Source organism: Danio rerio, chromosome 19 (genome assembly GCF_052040795.2).
Source record: "Danio rerio strain M-AB ecotype USA chromosome 19, GRCz13ab, whole genome shotgun sequence".
NCBI classification, from domain to species: Eukaryota; Metazoa; Chordata; class Actinopteri; order Cypriniformes; family Danionidae; genus Danio; species Danio rerio.
The window spans coordinates 5,505,001-5,522,500 of NC_141039.2; the positions used below are offsets into that span (position 1 = coordinate 5,505,001).

The following is a 17,500-nucleotide window of genomic DNA, read 5'->3' on the forward strand; positions in this document are numbered from 1 at the left end:
TTTATTTTTTAAATATTTCCCAAATGATGTTTAACAGAGCAAGGAAATTTTCACAGTATGTCTGATAATATTTTTTCTTCTGGAGAAAGTCTTATTTATTTTATTTTGGCTAGAAGAAAAACAGTTTTTCATTTTTTAAACAACATTTTTGGACAAAATTACACTGAAAACAGTGTTGCATGCAGAACTGTTGCAAACAATTTATTTGTGTTGAATTTAAACAAACAAATTAAGTTTAATAATGTTCAACTTAACTTATTTGTTTAAATTCAATACAAATAAATTGTTTACAACCACTTAACGTAAAAAAAGAGTAAATCCAAGGAATCATCTTTGAAATTTTTTTTCAGTTAGCCCTTTTAAGCTACATTTTTTTAATAGTCTACAGAACAAACCATTGTTATACAATAACTTGCCTAATTACCCTAACCTGCCTAGTTAGCCTAATTCACCTAGTCAGGTGTTGGGGGTGGGGGCCCGGGGGGTGCGGTTGTAATGCAATTGGCAGCACAAATGTCTTTATACCTCAGGCTGTTGATGTTGCCATCTACTCTGCAGATCTCTCGCATGGCCCAAAACAGAATTTAACCCCAAACCATGCTTTTTCCTTTACCAAACTTGACTGAATTCTCTGAGAATCTTGGGTCTATGCAGGTTCCAGTAGGTCCTCTGCAGTATTAGTGATGACTGGGATGCAGTTCAACAGATGATTCCTCAGAGAAATCTACCTTCTGCCACTTTTCCAAATGATCAACTAGAAGTCAAGTTATTATTCGTTGCTCTTACTACTGGGATCGACGACAAGGCTTTAGTCAGGTAGTGTGTAAGCTCATGGTTTTAAAACAAATCAATTGCATAAAAAAGGGGAAATAACTAAACATAATCACTTTAAGTGGAAGAACACTTCTGAATAACCCTAACAGCCAAAGTCAATTGAGGGAAACGCTTGAAAAACAAATCTGCTGTTTGCCAATCTGCCCAAAAAAGCTGTCAGACTGTATATCTCCGTCCCTTTGTCTCTCCTTCGCTCTTTCTCTCGCTCTCTGTCTAACAGGATGCTGAGCTCAGCATTTCTTTATGACACCATATCCCTCTTTCCCAGGTGCGGCGGGAGGAACGGCCCATCAGCATCTATTGATCCGTTCAATCAGCAGTGCAGAAACACCACATACAATGCTGATCATTCACACGCTTCTCATCCGTGACAGACGAGACAGTGAGACTGCGTGCTGAAAGACTGGACAAGAAAAAAAAAGATGCAGTTCCTTCCTCGTACACTCGGATTAAAGTATAAACGAAATCATAACTAACCATGTTGATTTTGTTAGCTCGCATTGCTAGTTTTGAGATGAACAATACATCTGCGCATGTCATTAAGAAAAAAACTAAGTGTCCTTGTAATCCGAAATTGAAATCTAAACTTCCTGTTTGATTTCAGTTAAATTCTCAGATTAGGTCTGTCTGAGGTTTTAAGTATGTTAGCCACGCCCCTTCAACAGTCAGCTTTGACAACAAACAGAAATGGTGAGGAGGAGGAGTCTGTTAGGTTAGGTAAAACTCCTCCTCTAAAACCCAGTTCCAGATATTTCTGAAGGAAATGCCTACTTTCCTACATCCAATCAGCTTACGGTAAAAAAAATACATGCCACGCCCACTTTTTCTCATTAAATATTCCATTTCTCTAGGAACTGCATCACAATATGAAACAAAAAAAGGGTTGCAACTTCCGGTTCATGTGGACTTTAACAGCCTGAGGGGAAAAACAGTGATGATAAGGACTGAAAGAATACCTTTTCTTTGTCTCTCATGGATCCCTTGCCGAGGATGGACATCTTGGTCAGCGTGTCCTCCTGCAGTCTCTTTAATGAGTTCCCTCGAGGACCCAGGAGTTTACCCACAAAATTAAACTAATAAAGAGAGAAAACACACACACATACACAGATTTTACTTCATAGTCCGGTTTGATCATTAGTATTTTATGACGATAGCAGATATGTAAAATGACAGGCTTGATACGTTCTCATGCAAAAGCAGTTAAACATTTATCAAAGGCACATATTAGCGTTAATCATAATCAAATGCACATATTAGCGTTAATCATAATCAAATTAAACTGCACTGCTTTTATCAGTCATGATCCTCTTTTTTGCTGTTACACATGGTTTCATGATCAAATATTTCAGTGAGACATTGAACTTGATGTTTTTCTTCACATTGGATGTAATAAGTGTAATGTCACAGAGTAAAAAACACACACACATTTATTTAAATAGAAAATGAAACAATCTTTATTGTTTAATTGTTTGTTTGCGTGTGTTTGTATATACACAGAGCTTGATATTAATTTTTTTGATCACCAGCCACTGTGGCTTGTAGATTTCCAACATTAGCCACTCGCCATTTTCACTAGCCACACTTTTCTTGTTGAGAAAAATATATTTTATATGACTAAATTTGACTTTGACAAGATAAAATGACTTGATTTAGATGTTGTGTTATCAAGTGTGCCGCAAGCCTACGTTCGAGTGAAGGTTTCGGCCGTTAGATCGCCCCCTGGGGGCTGGCTGCAGTACAAATCATAAAGCCCGCCTCCTCCGTGTTAATGAAGGAGACTTGAGCCCAAATAAAAAAAAATATTACACTTGCAATAAAATGTCCCGAAAGATAGTCGTGGTCGATTAAGGCACTGGTTATTGTGCTGAAATAGGTGCAGATCTTCATTTTTGTAAACAGTTTGTTTTTAGCAGTAATTTAATGCTGGGCGTGTCATCGTGATTGACAGCTGTGATTGACAGTTTCTCAAAGCGCGGCGTCTGAGCTTCGGCAGGAGACTGAAGTAGACTGAAATGTTATTATTCGATTTCTGTGTTATTTTACCATGACAAAATGAGTTCAGCAGTAAACTATAGTTTCTGACATACATGATCCTGGTGGAACACTGTTTATTCGCTAAGTTCAGGGCTTTTTTCGGGCTTTATTAGTTTGCTGATACACGCCTAGCCACCCAGATAGCAAAACACAGTTCAGGCTAGATTCTCGCCTGCCGGAGACTTATCTCTTAGAGCTCAGACTGACTAATGTTACCTCTGCTGGACCTACTCCGGATGCCTGGACTCACTGCCCGATTCCAGTCCGAGTCAATCGAGCCAGATGCGGCGGCCGAGCGAGCCGGCGCTGCCGCATGCGAGCCGGAATCAGCCCGCGACGCCGCGAGTAAGTTATGCGCTGCGGCCTGGAGCTGGCGCGATTGAATATATAAAACCCTCATATTTGTTAACGTTATTACATCCATTTGTGTTGATATGACAGCAAACGCATGCTGAGAAGTTCGGGGGGCGTAGTTGATTTTACATAAAGCGTTTGATTGGAAGCTCGACTCTGCTTATTTTCGCGGCTCCTCCTCTGGCTCCATCAGACAATCCTTCTGCGCATGTCTGGCTCCAATTTCAGCAGTCTTTTGCGACAGTTTGTGCCCGTCAAGCAGGCGTTTTGCCCTCAAGGCGTTCAATGGGAAAAAGGGCTGTCGCGTCGTCCATATTTTTTACAGTCATTGTGTGTTATGTCCACATGCCTCCTCATTCATTTCACTTTTTATGTGCATTGTGTATTAGCTTGCTCAGTGTGCATGAGCAAATGGGTTGAGTCGCAATGCAATCAGTTTTTATTTCACGACATTTCAGGGCTCAAAATTAAGGATTTATCAAATTTATCTTTGACCACAGCAAATAAGTATTTCTTAGACACAACTTTTTATTGTGTTAAAACAAGGAAAATATAGCTTTATAGGTGTTACTTTTTAATTCAACAAAACTTTTCTTTAAAAAACATTACATTTAAAAAATAATTATGTTCATGTATCTAAAATATGCACAGTAATCTGTTCTGGCTAAAAGTCCCAGATCACCAGTTACAACACATAAACAGGGAGTAATCTTCCATTAAGCAATGTTTTTGTGAAAAATATATAATTAAACCATATTAACGAAAATAACTGTAAGCAAAAGAAAGCAGGTGAGTGAAAACACATACCGTGTTTGATAATGAAAGGATGTTCACGTGCACACGGTAAATATAGGCCTGTTAATAATCTGATCAACGAATAACTTAAATGAAAGCAGTGACTGCTGCAGCTAATGTGTGTTTTTTATCTTGAGCTCTTGAAAGCAGTCAGGGCTGTCTGTGGGTGAACAATCGTCACTCTTTGTCCAGTCTATTTCAAAGGGAACAGATAGCACCAGTTGCGCTACTTCTAGGCAAGGTTATTTATAGAGCACAATTTTACACAACCAGAGTTGATCCAAAGTGCTTAACAATAAAATAAACTAGACAATAAAACAAAAAAAAAACTGCTATTAAAACTACAAGGAAATCTATGGGCTCTATTTTGACGGTCCATGCGCAGAGCGCAAAACGCAGGGCACAAACGCTTTCAGGGCGTGTCAGAACGCATTTTTGCTAATTTAAGGACGGGAAAATCTGCTTTGCGCCATGGCGCATGGTCTAAAAGGGTTGAGTTTATTTTGTTAATGAGTTATAGGTGTGTTTTGAGAATAAACCAATTAGAGTCTCATCTCCCATTCCCTTTAAGAGTCAGCTGCGTCGCGCCATAAGCGCATTCGCTATTTACAGGACGCAAAGTAAGTCTAAGTGGAAAAAATGAGCATTTCACTAGCAAACAGTTAACAGTTGACAGTTTTTTTAACAGAAAACTGTTAAACAGAGCATCTACTGCGTGAGAATGAGAGATAATGGATCAATTCGCTCTTGGATAGGGAAACCTTTACGCACAGACATCAATTAGTCTATAAATAATTAATTGCGTTTGTTAAGCGCAAATATTCGTTTCAAAACTATTTCTAAATTCAGTTCTAATTTCCAGCAAACGAATAAATGAATAATAATAACGAAGTGTGCTCAAAAACCTGAGTTATATCCTAAAACACATGCTGTGCCCCATATGGTCTAAAACCTGACAGGTGGGCAAATCTAAGCTTGTTTTTAATAAAACAAATATAAATATGGATATAATAAATAATACTGCTAATAATAATAACATTATACAAAAGCAAATTGTTATGAATGAACTGAAAAAGCCTCCCGAGATGAAGAAGACATAAAAGCAGTGATTTTTCATATTTATGTAGGCTGGAAAATAATATGTTTTGTAATATTTTAATCCCTTATATTTATATCCAATATGTATTCTTATTATATCCCATATATATATATATCCTTAATATTCAATTTTTTTAATATTTAAAGATATTTGCCTATTGCTCTCTTGTGCGTATTAAGTAGTGCGTAAACGAAGCGCCGGAGTTTAGACTGGCTTTGTTTTGGTCTAATGAAAAATCTATTATATTTTCTCAAAATAGCAACGCGCCAGCAGTGCGCCTCAGAACGCCTTCCTTTTTAGACCAGAACGCCTATGGGCGCACAAATGAGCGCTAATGCATTTGCTATTTAAACAGCGTAGCACAACGCCTCAAAACGACACTTGCGCCAAGCTGAAACTACCAAACAAGTATTGCGCGGCGCCTTGCGCAACATTGCGCCGGGTGTATGATAGGGCCCTAAATGTTTAAAAGTAATACTAAAATACAAATAAAATAAATGAGTCACTCAAAGGCAAGAGAGTAAAAATAAGTCTTTAAGTTAGATTTAAAAGCATCCAATGAAGGAGAAATCCTGATGTTCAGAGGGAGGCTGTTCCAGAGCCTTGGGGCCGCAACACAGAAAGCTCGATCACCTTTTAATTTGCAGCGAGACCGAGGGACAGACAAAAGAAACTGGTCATTTGATCTTAACGGTCTACAAGCTGAATAACCGTACGTTCACACCGAAAGCGGCAAGAGCGTCAAAGTAGCCGGAAGTCATTGATTTTCAATGAGAGCCAGCGGCGATAAGCGGCGAGGAGCAGCGCGGCGCGTCTTTGCCGGCGTGGGCGTCGAGGAGAGTTGAAATCAAGTAAACTTTATGGTAATGAGCTATGACGCAGTTCAGCGGCCAGCAATCCGAATGAAGACGTCTGCTTGAGAGGAGTTCAGAGAACACAGACCTGTGAACTTTGGTTCCGACCACAGTTGTTCCCAAGGGTTTGATGATTGTGGTCACCGGATTTCCAATTATTTACGATGTTTTCTTACAGGAATATGTATTATATAAGTTACTGGCGAGTTACTAATGTGCATTAATGTTATATATATTTATCTTTAAAAAGCGGGAATCTCAGGCGACGTGACAAAACAAAACAGCATAGCTGCTTCAGGATATTTCAGACATAAGGACACATATTGGATAAATAGAGCAAAGCCACACCACACGCAACTTGATCTTCCATTGTTATATGAATTTGATAAGAAGTGCGCAACATTTTCACGATAGAAACATGTTTTATGCAGGAATGTAACTGATATGCTGCAATGGCTCTTTTAAATACGAGATCAATGTAGCGAGTTTTGACGCTCTCGCCGGCGGAGTTGAAGGCAGACAGCGGTGTCGCCAGGGCGGCCAGAGCAACCTTGGATGCTCTCGCCGCTATTGGTGTGAACGTACGGTAAGGCCTAATAAGTTCACTGACATAGGCCGGGGCAGAACTGTGCAATGCTTCATAAGCGAAAAGAAGAGTTCTAAAATCAACCCTGTATTTTATAGGTAGCCAGTGCAATGAGGCGAGGACAGGGGAGATATGATCTCTTTTCTTAGTTCCTGTTATTAATCTGGCGCCTGCATTTTGGACCAACTGTTGCCGAGAGAGTGTTGACTGAGGTAGACCAATGTACAAAGAGTTGCAGGAGTCTAACCGAGAGGAGATTAAAACAAGGGTTACGATTTCTAAATCTTTTAGAAATCATTAGCAATGTTAACAATTAGCATGCTGCATTTCCAGCTCTCGATTGTTCAGTCTACTAGAAGACAAAACCACAATCACAGAAATAAATCTGTGAAAAACTCTTGAGCAGAATCACACGAGACTGGAGATCTAAAACACACAGATCTGTGTCACATCCAGACGGAAACAGACGACGAGGATCAGAGGAACACATGAGAGAAGAAAGGAAAAGAAAGCAAGTAGCGCCATTCCCAGAGAGACGAAAGGATGGCGGAGAAAGGAGGAAGCGTGTGGTCTTAGGAGGTGAGACAGGTTCCTCTGCTCTTCTTGTTAAAGCGCTTCACCTGCGTCTGCTGCTGTTCAGACTTGTTAGCGCTGAACCCTGAGCGGGAGATCAAACCCTGCCACCCATGAAGACCTCAGAGAGTCAGCTGACACGCTCACAGATCTGCTCAAAACCTGGAGATCACACCAAGTCTGATGGTGAAGTTGAAATACCACAATTAGCAGAAAGAGAGCAGCAAACACAGGTAAAGTCATCATTATTAGCCCTGCAGGCTTTTACTCATTCATTTTAATTCATCTTAGTCCATTTATTCATCAGGGGTCACCACAGAGGAATGAACCGCCAACTAATGCAGCACATGTTTAGCACAGCGGATGCCCTTCAAGCTGCAACCCAGTAATGGGAAACACCCATAGGCTCTCATTCACACTATGGCCAACTTAGTTAATCTAATTCACCTATAGCGCATGTCTTTGGACTGTGGGGGAAAACGGAGCACCTGGAGAAAATCCACACCAACATGAGAACATGCAAACTCCACACAGAAATGCCAACTGACCTAGCCAGGACTTGAACCAGCAACCTTCTTGCTGTAAGGCGACAGTGTCAACCACTGAGCCGCAGTGTCGCCGCCCCGTATGCATTCATTCATTCATTCATTTTTTTGTCGGCTTTGTCCTTTTATTAATCCAAGGTCGCCACAGCGGGATGAACCGCCAACTTATCCAGCAAGTTTTTACGCAGGGTATGCCCTTCCAGCCGCAACCCATCTCTGGGAAACATCCTCACACACATTCACACACACACATACACACTACGGGCAATTTAGCCTACCCAATTGACCTGTACCGCATGTCTTTGGACTGTGGGGGAAACCGGAGCACCCGGAGGAAACCCACGTGAAGGCAGGGAGAACATGCAAACTCCACACAGAAACGCCAACTGAGCCGAGGTTCAAACCAGCGACCCAGCGACGTTCTTGCTGTGAGGCGACAGCACTACCTACTGCTCCACTGCCTCGCCCCGCCCCGTATGCAGTAATACTCAAATTTTGGCTTGTAAGAATGAGTAGATGTATGATGCTAAAGTAGAATAACCGTTTGCATATGCTGTATTCATGTATTAATAAGAAACTGTGAAAAATACTGTATACACTCACTGGCCACTTTATTAGGTACACCTGTCCAACAGCTTGTTAACGCACATTCCTGATCAGCCAATCACATGGCAGCAACTCAACGCATTTAGGCATGTAGACATGGTCAAGACGATCAGAATGGGGAGGGTGATTTAAGTGACTTTGAACGTGGCATGGTTGTTGGTGCCACACGGGCTAGTCTGAGTATTTAAGAAACTGCTGATCTACTGGGATTTTCATGCACAACCATCTCTAGGGTTTACAGAGAAAGGTCTGAAAAAGAGAAAATATCCAGTGAGCGGCAGTTCTGTGGGCGCAAATGTCTTGCTGATGCCAAAGGTCAGAGGAGAATGGCTCCTATAAAAGAATAAGGTTAAAGTAACTCAAATAAGCACTCGTTACAACCGACGTCTGCAGTTGAGCATCTCTGAACACGTCCAACCTTGAGGCGGATGGGCTACACCGGGTGCCACTCCTGTCAGATATTAACAGGAAACTGAGGCTACAATTCTCACATTAAAATTGGACAATAGAAGATTGAAGAAACATTGCCTGCTCTGATGAGTCTCGATTTCTGCTGCGACATCCGGATGGTAGGGTCAGAATTCAGTGTCAACATTCTGCCTTATATATTAACGGTTCAGGCTGATGGTGGTGGTGTATTGGTATAGGGATATTTTCTTGGCACACTTTGGGCTCATTAGTACCAACTGAGCATGATGTCAGCGCCACAGCCTACCTAGTATTGTTGCAGACCATGTCCATATGTTTATGACCACAGTGTACCTATCTTCTCTTATATACTTGATGCAAAATAATGCACCATGTCATAAAGCACAAATCATCTCAGACTGGTTTCTTGAACATGACAATGAGTTCACTGCACTCAAATGGCCTCCACAGTCACCAGATCTCAATCCAATTGAGCACCTTTGGGATGTGATGGAACGGGAGATTCGCATCATGGATGTGCAGCAACTGCGTGATGCTATCATGTCAATTTGGAGCGAAATCTCTGAGGAATATTTACAGTAGCTTGTTGAATCTATCTATGTCACAAAGGATTAAGGCAGCTATAAAGGAAAAAGGGGGTTCAACCCGATACTAGTAAGGTGTACCTAATAAAGTGGCCGGTAAGTTGGATGCAACCTATATCTAATGTAGGCCATATTTTAGCCGTGTACTTGCATTAAGTCCCTGTGGTGTGATTGTCAGTCCCCACATTAGATTTTCCGAGTGCAGAATGTTCCTCGGCTGATGGCTGTTTGTGCAGTTGCTTTCATTAGATGCCTGTTATTTGCTGAGGGTTTTGTTTGGCCGCTCTTTAATGGTGTAATCTGATGATATTAAGGCTTGTAAATGACAGCGTGGGCCTTAATCTAGACATTAAACACAACACAGAGCTGCGTGAGGATTTACAGAAAGCTCTAAAGCTCTTAAATGTGCATGCACTGCATGCACACACACACGCACGCACGCACGCACACTCACACAAACGCACACACACACATTTGGCTCTACATTTTAACATGAGTGAAAGACTGTCTAAACTAGCCATAAGATGCATGAGTTTTTTTATGGTTGCTATGCAGTTGCTAGGGTGCTGATGATGGTTGTTATGATGTTGCTATGCAGTTCCTAACAAGTTTTGTAGTTGGTTGCCATGATGTTGCTATATGGTTGCAAGGGCATTTTGTGTAAGTACCATTGCCAATGAGCTATAGCTGGTTGCTATGGTATTACATGGAGTTGCTAGGGTGTTCTAAATTTTTGCCAGGGTGTAGTTATGCAGTTGCTTACGCGTTGTAGTTGGTTGCCATGACACTGCTATGATGTGGCTAGGATGTAAGGAGGGGTTGCTAGGGCATTGCTTTGTAGTTGTAGTTGGTTGACATGATGTTGCAAGCAGTTGCTAGGGTGTACTAAATTGTTCCCAGGGCACTGCTATACAGTTGCTTAGGTGTTGTAGTTGGTTGCCATGACATTTTCATGTTGTGACTAGGATGTTAGGAGTGGTTGCTAGGAGTTTGCTATGCTGTTGCTTAGATAATATAGTTGGTTGCTATGATATTGCTCTGCAGTTGCTAGGTTGTTCTAAATTGTTGCCAGGCGTTGTTATGTAGTTGCTTAAGTGTTGTAGTTGGTTGCCATGACATTGCCATGTTGTGACTAGGATGTTAGGAGTAGTTGCTAGGGAATTGCTATGCAGTTGTTGTTGGTTTACATGATTTTACAAGCAGTTGCTAGGGTGTTCTAAATTGTTGCCAGGGCACTGTTATACAGTTGCTTAGGTGTTGTAGTTAGTTGCCATGACATTGCTATGCTGTGACTAGGACTTTCGGAGTGGTTGCTAGGGCGTGGCTATGCAGTTGTAGTTGGTTGCTATGATATGGCTATGCAGCTGCTAGGGTTTTCTGAGTAGTTGCCAGGTCATTGATTATTCAGTTCATTGGGTTTTGTAATTAGTTGCCATGATGTTGCTATATGGTTGCTATATGGTGTTTTGTGTAATTGTAGATTGAGCTATACTATTGCTGATGAGTTGTAGCCGGTTGCTATGATACCGCATGCTGCTGCTAGGGTGTTTTAAATTGTTGCCAGGGTATTGATGTGTAGTTGTGTTGTAGGTGGCTGCCATGAAATTGCTATGCTGTGGCTAGGATGTTCTGAGGGGTTGCTAGGGCATAGCTATGCAGTTGTAGCTAGTTGCTATGATATTTTATGCAGTTGCTAGGATGTTCTAAATTGTTGCCAGGACATTGCTATGCAGTTGCTTGGATGTTGTATTTGGTTGAAATGATACTGCTATGGAGTTGCTAGGGTTTTCTGAGTGGTTGCCAGCGCATGGCCAGGGAGTTTTAGCTAGTTGCTATGCTATTGAATGCAGTTGCTTAGGTGTCATAGTTGGTTGCTATGACCTAACAACACGTTATGTGATGGGATACGCAGTGATAAGCAATTTGCACCAGACGGAACACAACAGAAATTGAAATAAAGCCATTTTGAAGCACAGAATAGTGCCCTTACTGCACTCCAACGAAAAGGTAATGTTTATAGTCTTGAACATTATTAAATGTATATGCTGACTCATTGATATGTGTAGGCTTGCACAAGTTCACAGCTGTGACAGTTCTAATGTTTAATTTCAAACGGTTTGTTTGATTTTTAAGATTTGACAGAAATGTAAATACATTCAGAAGCACTGAATAGTGCACTCACCGCACTCCAACGAAATGGTAAGGTTTAGGATCTCATTAAGACATATTAAACCTCTTTAACATTATTAAATGTACATGCTGAATCACTGATATGTGTTGGTTTGCATTAGTTCTCAGTTCTAAAGTTCAATTTCAGATGGTTTATTTTATTCTCTAAGGTATCTGAAGCAAGCTATTTGCTGCTGCTTTTAATAGTACGGCAATAAATATCACGTAAAATGACTTTAAAACTCATTATTAGCATTTAACATTGAATAAAGCACATGATGTGCACCTGAGGTGATCATTACCGGTTTATTCTGTTGTTCAACTGAAAGAAAAATAGGAGCTCTTTCTAAAATTGAATTTTCAGGTGTTGGTTGGAACAAAAACTCCTTTTAATATGGGAAATAATCCTTCTATCGTGTTTCATTTATTTTAAACATGACTCAAACCAGCCTTTAGGCTTGATAGTCAGGGTGTTGATGTCTTTAATCTAACAACCTGCACTTGTTTGTGATTTGATCCTGACGTACAATACCTAGTCCAACCACTGGGTGTCAAACTTACACACTGCTTCTTTAATAGAATTAATACTTCAACAAAAGACGTAAGGAGCAACGCAGTGGCGCAGTAGGTAGTGCTGTCGCCTCACAGCAAGATGGTCGCTGGTTCGAACCTCGGCTCAGTTCACGCTTTTGTGTGGAGTTTGCATGTTCTCCCTGCTTTGACATGGGTGTCCTCGGGGTGCTTTGGTTTCCCCCATGATTTCCCAAAGACATGCGCTACAGGGGAATTGGGTAGGCTAAATTGTCCGTAGTGTATGAGTGTGTGTGTTTGTGTGTGTGGATCTCTCCCAGAGATGGGTTGCAGGCCATCCGCGGTGTAAAAACTGGCTGGATAAGTTGGTGGTTCATTCCGCTGTGGATTAATTCCGCAGGATTAATAAAGGGACTAAGCAGACAAGAAAATGATTGAATGAATTAAAATAACATAAGGCATAATTTATGTTTGCAACCCAAACGTTGCAGAATGAGTTTCACACCAGCGTTTAATACTTACAAATGAAAAGCAGACTTGGCAAGTTTTATTAGTTTTCTAAAAGACCAACCCAGCATCCACTGTCTCATAAAAAAGAGGAACTGTGGGAAGATAATAACTGTTATCTGATATAAACACACACAAAGTAGAAAACTCTGTGTAAGCTTCTAGAAAAAGGCATGGGCAAAATGGGGTAATAGCTCACAGGCAAAAATTTGATATCCCTCCATGACATTCATTATGAATTCATTTTAATTGCAGATTACATCAGGTAATGAGGGCAATTTACAGATCGTTCAGCCGATAAGCATAATGACGCTGATGCTAAATTGCATACGCTATTCACCCCGTTTTTATATCCAAGATCTAAGAGATTCATCTGACGTTTATTAAAATCGACTACTTTTTTTTGTGTGAAAATATCTGTCTTGTTAAAAAAAAAAAGCTCAGTTTGTTTACGTCTGGGAAGAAAGCTGTATTCTCTGCTTCAGGAAAAAAAACAAAAAAACAGTCGACACTTGCAGGGCTTTTCACTTTGGGCTGAATTAAACAGCTTTACTGATTAAACTGACCTCATAGACAGCTGCCAGAGACAGACACGATCCACACACACTCGTTTACTGTTCTAAAACTGGCTGACAAACACTTGAAAAGGCAAACTGATGCAATATTTTTGGTTTAAAGAATAATTAACTTCATATGAAACAAAACTGTCAGTATTTATTCCACCTTCTGTCACTCTGAACTCTTAAGTTGTTATTTTCTCTACTAATAAATAACTTTAGGAAGGATCTTTTTCTATAAAGACTGTTCATGACACCCAAAAGGTCAACTATATGACTACATTATTCCCCCGTAGTCACAGGAGAAATACCATTCTAAAATAGTATTTATTGTAGTATTTATCTGATAAAAAGCTTAAAATCTGTCACATTGTATTGTGAAGTATGGGGTTAGTAAGATTTATTTACTTATATATAATATGCTATAAACATATAAATGCTATAAAACAATAATTTCATATATACTATATATATATATATATATATATATATATATATATATATATATATATATATATATATATATATATATATCAGAAAACATTCTTTTAAAGGTGCTGTTGACTTGAAATTTTCCCTAGATGTTGGTAACAGCCAAAGAAATGCATATATGAAAAGAAAACACATCTAATTCATTTACAAAATAAATTGTGTGTAATAAAATAAAATGACATAGGAAAAAAGTATTGAACAAATGAAGAAAGGGAGGTGTAGAAACGCAGTGAAAGCTCAGACAGCAGCTGAAATTTCTCAGTAGTTATTCAGCAACCTTCTGCCCTTACTCATTGTAAATGAATATTCCCTGCTTCAGTACAACATCTACATTACCAAATATGTGCTATCCAAAAATCAACATTTTCAACATTGTTAATAATAAGCATTTCTTGAGCGTTGAATCAGCATATTAGGATGATTTCTGTCAGGTTGTGTGACACTGACGACTGAATTATGCTGAAAATTCAGCTTGACAGAAATAAATAACATTTTTATAATATATTTGCATAGAAAACAGTATCATCAGGGCTTAATTTGTGCCGGAACACGCCCGATCCGGATCCGGCACCTCTGAAATCTGATCCGGCACCTCATTTTACCAATCCCCTTTCTCTACTACCTCTATGTCCTTGGGTAACATGCCAGATATATTACCCCGATCTGTTCCGAGACTTTGTAATTCACAAATTAAACTTTGAGTATCAACATTATTTTATAATAATTTTTTTACCGTACATGTATTTATATATATATATATATATATATATATATATATATATATATATATACACACACAAATTTGAAATAAAAGTGCTGAACCATTTGTTTACACATCTCAAATAATCCTATTCTGTATCTTAACTTATTATGTATTTCTTTTCTTACCTTAGCACTTTGAACTACCATTGAGAACAAAGTGTGCAAATTTACTAATTGTTTTTAAGCTATGTGGTTGCAAACAATTTATATGGGCTGAATTTAAGCAAACTAATTTAATTAAGTAATGTTCGACTTGCGTATAAATTGCAAGTGATGCTTTCAAAATCCTTTGAAAGCATCACCTGTGTTCTTAGCCAATCATCATCAGTTATGTGGTTGTCCCACCCCTACACACAAGCCAATCATCATCAGGTATGTGGTTGTCCCACCCCTACACAAACAAATAAGCTAGTCAACATCAAGTGTGTGGTTGTCCCACATCAACACACACAGGCCAATCATCATCATCATCATCATCATCATAAGTGGTTGCGAACAATTTATATGGGCTAAAATTAAACAAATGAATTTTAGTCATGTTCGATTTAATTTGCTTGTTTGAATTCAGCCCACATAAATAGCTTGCAAGCACTTACCTTAAAAAAGAAATTAGCAAATACAATGATTTTTTTTTTTTTTTTTTTTTTGGAAGTCAAAATAACTTAATTGTATTCAACAACACAAAGGTCTGAAACACTTAAGGGAAAATAAATAGTCAGTACATTTTCATTTTTGTGTGAACTATCCCTTTAATATACACACCAATTACTTGCTTTCTGATATTGTTAATTGTTTAATCTCATCCACCATTTCCCGACAACACAAAATTAGCCAAGAAAGTGTCGTGTCATGTAAACAAGAGGCCAATAAAATCACCCTCACCCTTCAGGCATTCTCCCTCTCTCTTTCTCTCTCTCTCTCGCCTACTCTCCATCCACCTGTCAGACTGGACAAATTGAATTTGTCTTCCTCCAGTAGCTCTCTGAAGCTCTAAACAGCGCATTAGTGTCTACAGTCATCGGAGCTGTCAAAGGCAATCTGTTTAGTGTGACGCGGGGCAACGTGAATAGCCACGCTGTATGGCATTACACTTGTGCTCTCGCTCCCTCCGCCGTTGATAATTGCTTCATTTGAAGTGGCCGATCATTATGGCTCTAACGCAAGGGCTCACGAAACACCGCCTGACATTCCTTTTAGCTCTGAAGTTTCATTTACGAGACCTGACGTCCGGATTTTCTCTTCTCAATAGACATCCTAAAATGCTCACTGCTGTAACCAACTTGAAGTCAGTTGTAACTATGTGTTGGAATGTTGAAAATTGCATGTTTGCATCTGACACAAAGGTTGCTGGAATAGTTGGTAGTTCATTCTGCTGTGTGACCTCTGAAATAGAGACTAAGCCAAAGGAAAATGAATAAATGAATGATTATGTACATTCAATATGTTCACAATATGAATATGCCAATCATCATCAGTTATGTGGTCATCCCACCCCTTTACACAAGCCAATCATAATCAGGTATGTGGTCATCACTACACACAGTCAATCATTATCAGGTCCCACCTCTACACACTAAGGCTAGTTATCATCTGTTATGTGATTGTCCCACCCCTACACACAAACACACACACACACGAGCCTATCAGCATCAATTATGTGATTGTCGAACCCCTACACACACACACACACAAGCCATTCATTATCAGTTATGTAGTTGTCCCACTCCCACACTCACCAGCCAAGCATCATTGGTTATGTGATTGCCCTAACCCTACACAAACACACACACACACACACACACAAACACACAAACACACACACACACACACACACACACACCAATCATCATTAGTCATGTGATTGTCGCACTCTGGCACACACACACACAGACACACACACACACACACGCACACACACACACACACACACATGCTAATCATTATCAGTTATGTGATTGTCCCACCCCTACATTTACACACCAATCATCATTAAACATGTGATTGTCCCGCGCCTACACACACAAGCCAATCATCATCAGTTATGTGATTGTCACACCCCTACACACACAACAACAGTAATCATCGGTTATGTGTCCCACTCCTCCCACAAAACACACACCAGACAGGCCGACAAAGACTTGCAAAAAATTGCAAAAATCATAATGTGTCCAGTATCTATTTTTCCAAGGTGTGTTGGTCCATATTGTTTGCAAATATTTAAGAAATGCGACGAAATGACTGCCAGCTTCTATCTGTTCTCTCTTGATTTGTGTCAATTATGAATCAGAATTGAATCAAACCATCTGAATCATTAACCAGTCCTGTTAAATCTTAAACTATCTGTTCTTAAATATGACCAAAGGTCACCAAAGGTGAATATACTAATATAAAGCACTTAAAATCTAAAGATGCAAACAAATTCTCTACTCTTGGTGGACAACAGGAAGAGTTTGAGTTCGACAGGAAATCAACCGTAGTCTGTGGCTAAACCAATTAGCTGATCATCCAGTTAAAGCCTGAAGACTATTATATTCACAACACTTCAGTGTCTACAACTAGATCATTCAACTCACTGCACTGTGACGAATTTCATACTGAATAGATAATATCGTGATGATAAGGGCCAGTTATAATAGAGGCAGAAAGCCAGCTTGATCCATGATCCACAAACATCTGCGGGCGACTGCAGGCTCCTGTGGGCAACGACGTCAGCAAGTAAAGCTGAAGCCGTGTTTATTAACACAAGCTGACATTTGTGTTTGAATAATATTTAGACAGTGTAGAGGTCTGGATGGAGATTCAGTTGAAGAACAATGAGGCAGTGAACAAACCCAGTGACCTGACACTGACAGTACGCCCAAAGCCAGCCAAATTAAATTAAATTACATTGTATTAATAATTATTCTAATAAAAATAAAATAAATAAACATTATTAAATATTATTATTAAAATTAAATTAAATTAAAATAAATACAATTAAAAATAATAATATAAAATTAAAAAAATATATAAATATTTAATTAAATATTTTAAAAAATAATAAAATAAAAAATAATAAAACTGAATTAAATTAAAAAATAAATTAAAATATAAGTAAAATAAATAATTTAATTTAATATTGAATTAAATATTTATAAAAAAATTTTTACTAAATTGATACATTATTTTAAAACTAAAACTAAATTAAAA

At 39.1% G+C, this 17,500-nt stretch overlaps 1 protein-coding gene across 8 annotated transcripts in view; it reads right to left on the reverse strand.

The window, feature by feature from the left end:
• khdrbs3 (KH domain containing, RNA binding, signal transduction associated 3) overlaps positions 1-17,500 on the reverse strand; it is a 218,038-nt gene that overhangs the window by 79,593 nt on the left and 120,945 nt on the right. For all 8 annotated transcript variants that reach the window (XR_015516400.1, XR_015516398.1, XR_015516395.1 and 5 more), the window contains exon 3: positions 1,791-1,907. Coding sequence is in view for 2 of the 8 variants with exons in the window: in XM_087295295.1 (XP_087151421.1) it covers positions 1,791-1,907 (117 nt within the window). In the remaining 6 variants the exon portion in view is untranslated. The remainder of the gene's footprint in view (positions 1-1,790; positions 1,908-17,500) is intronic.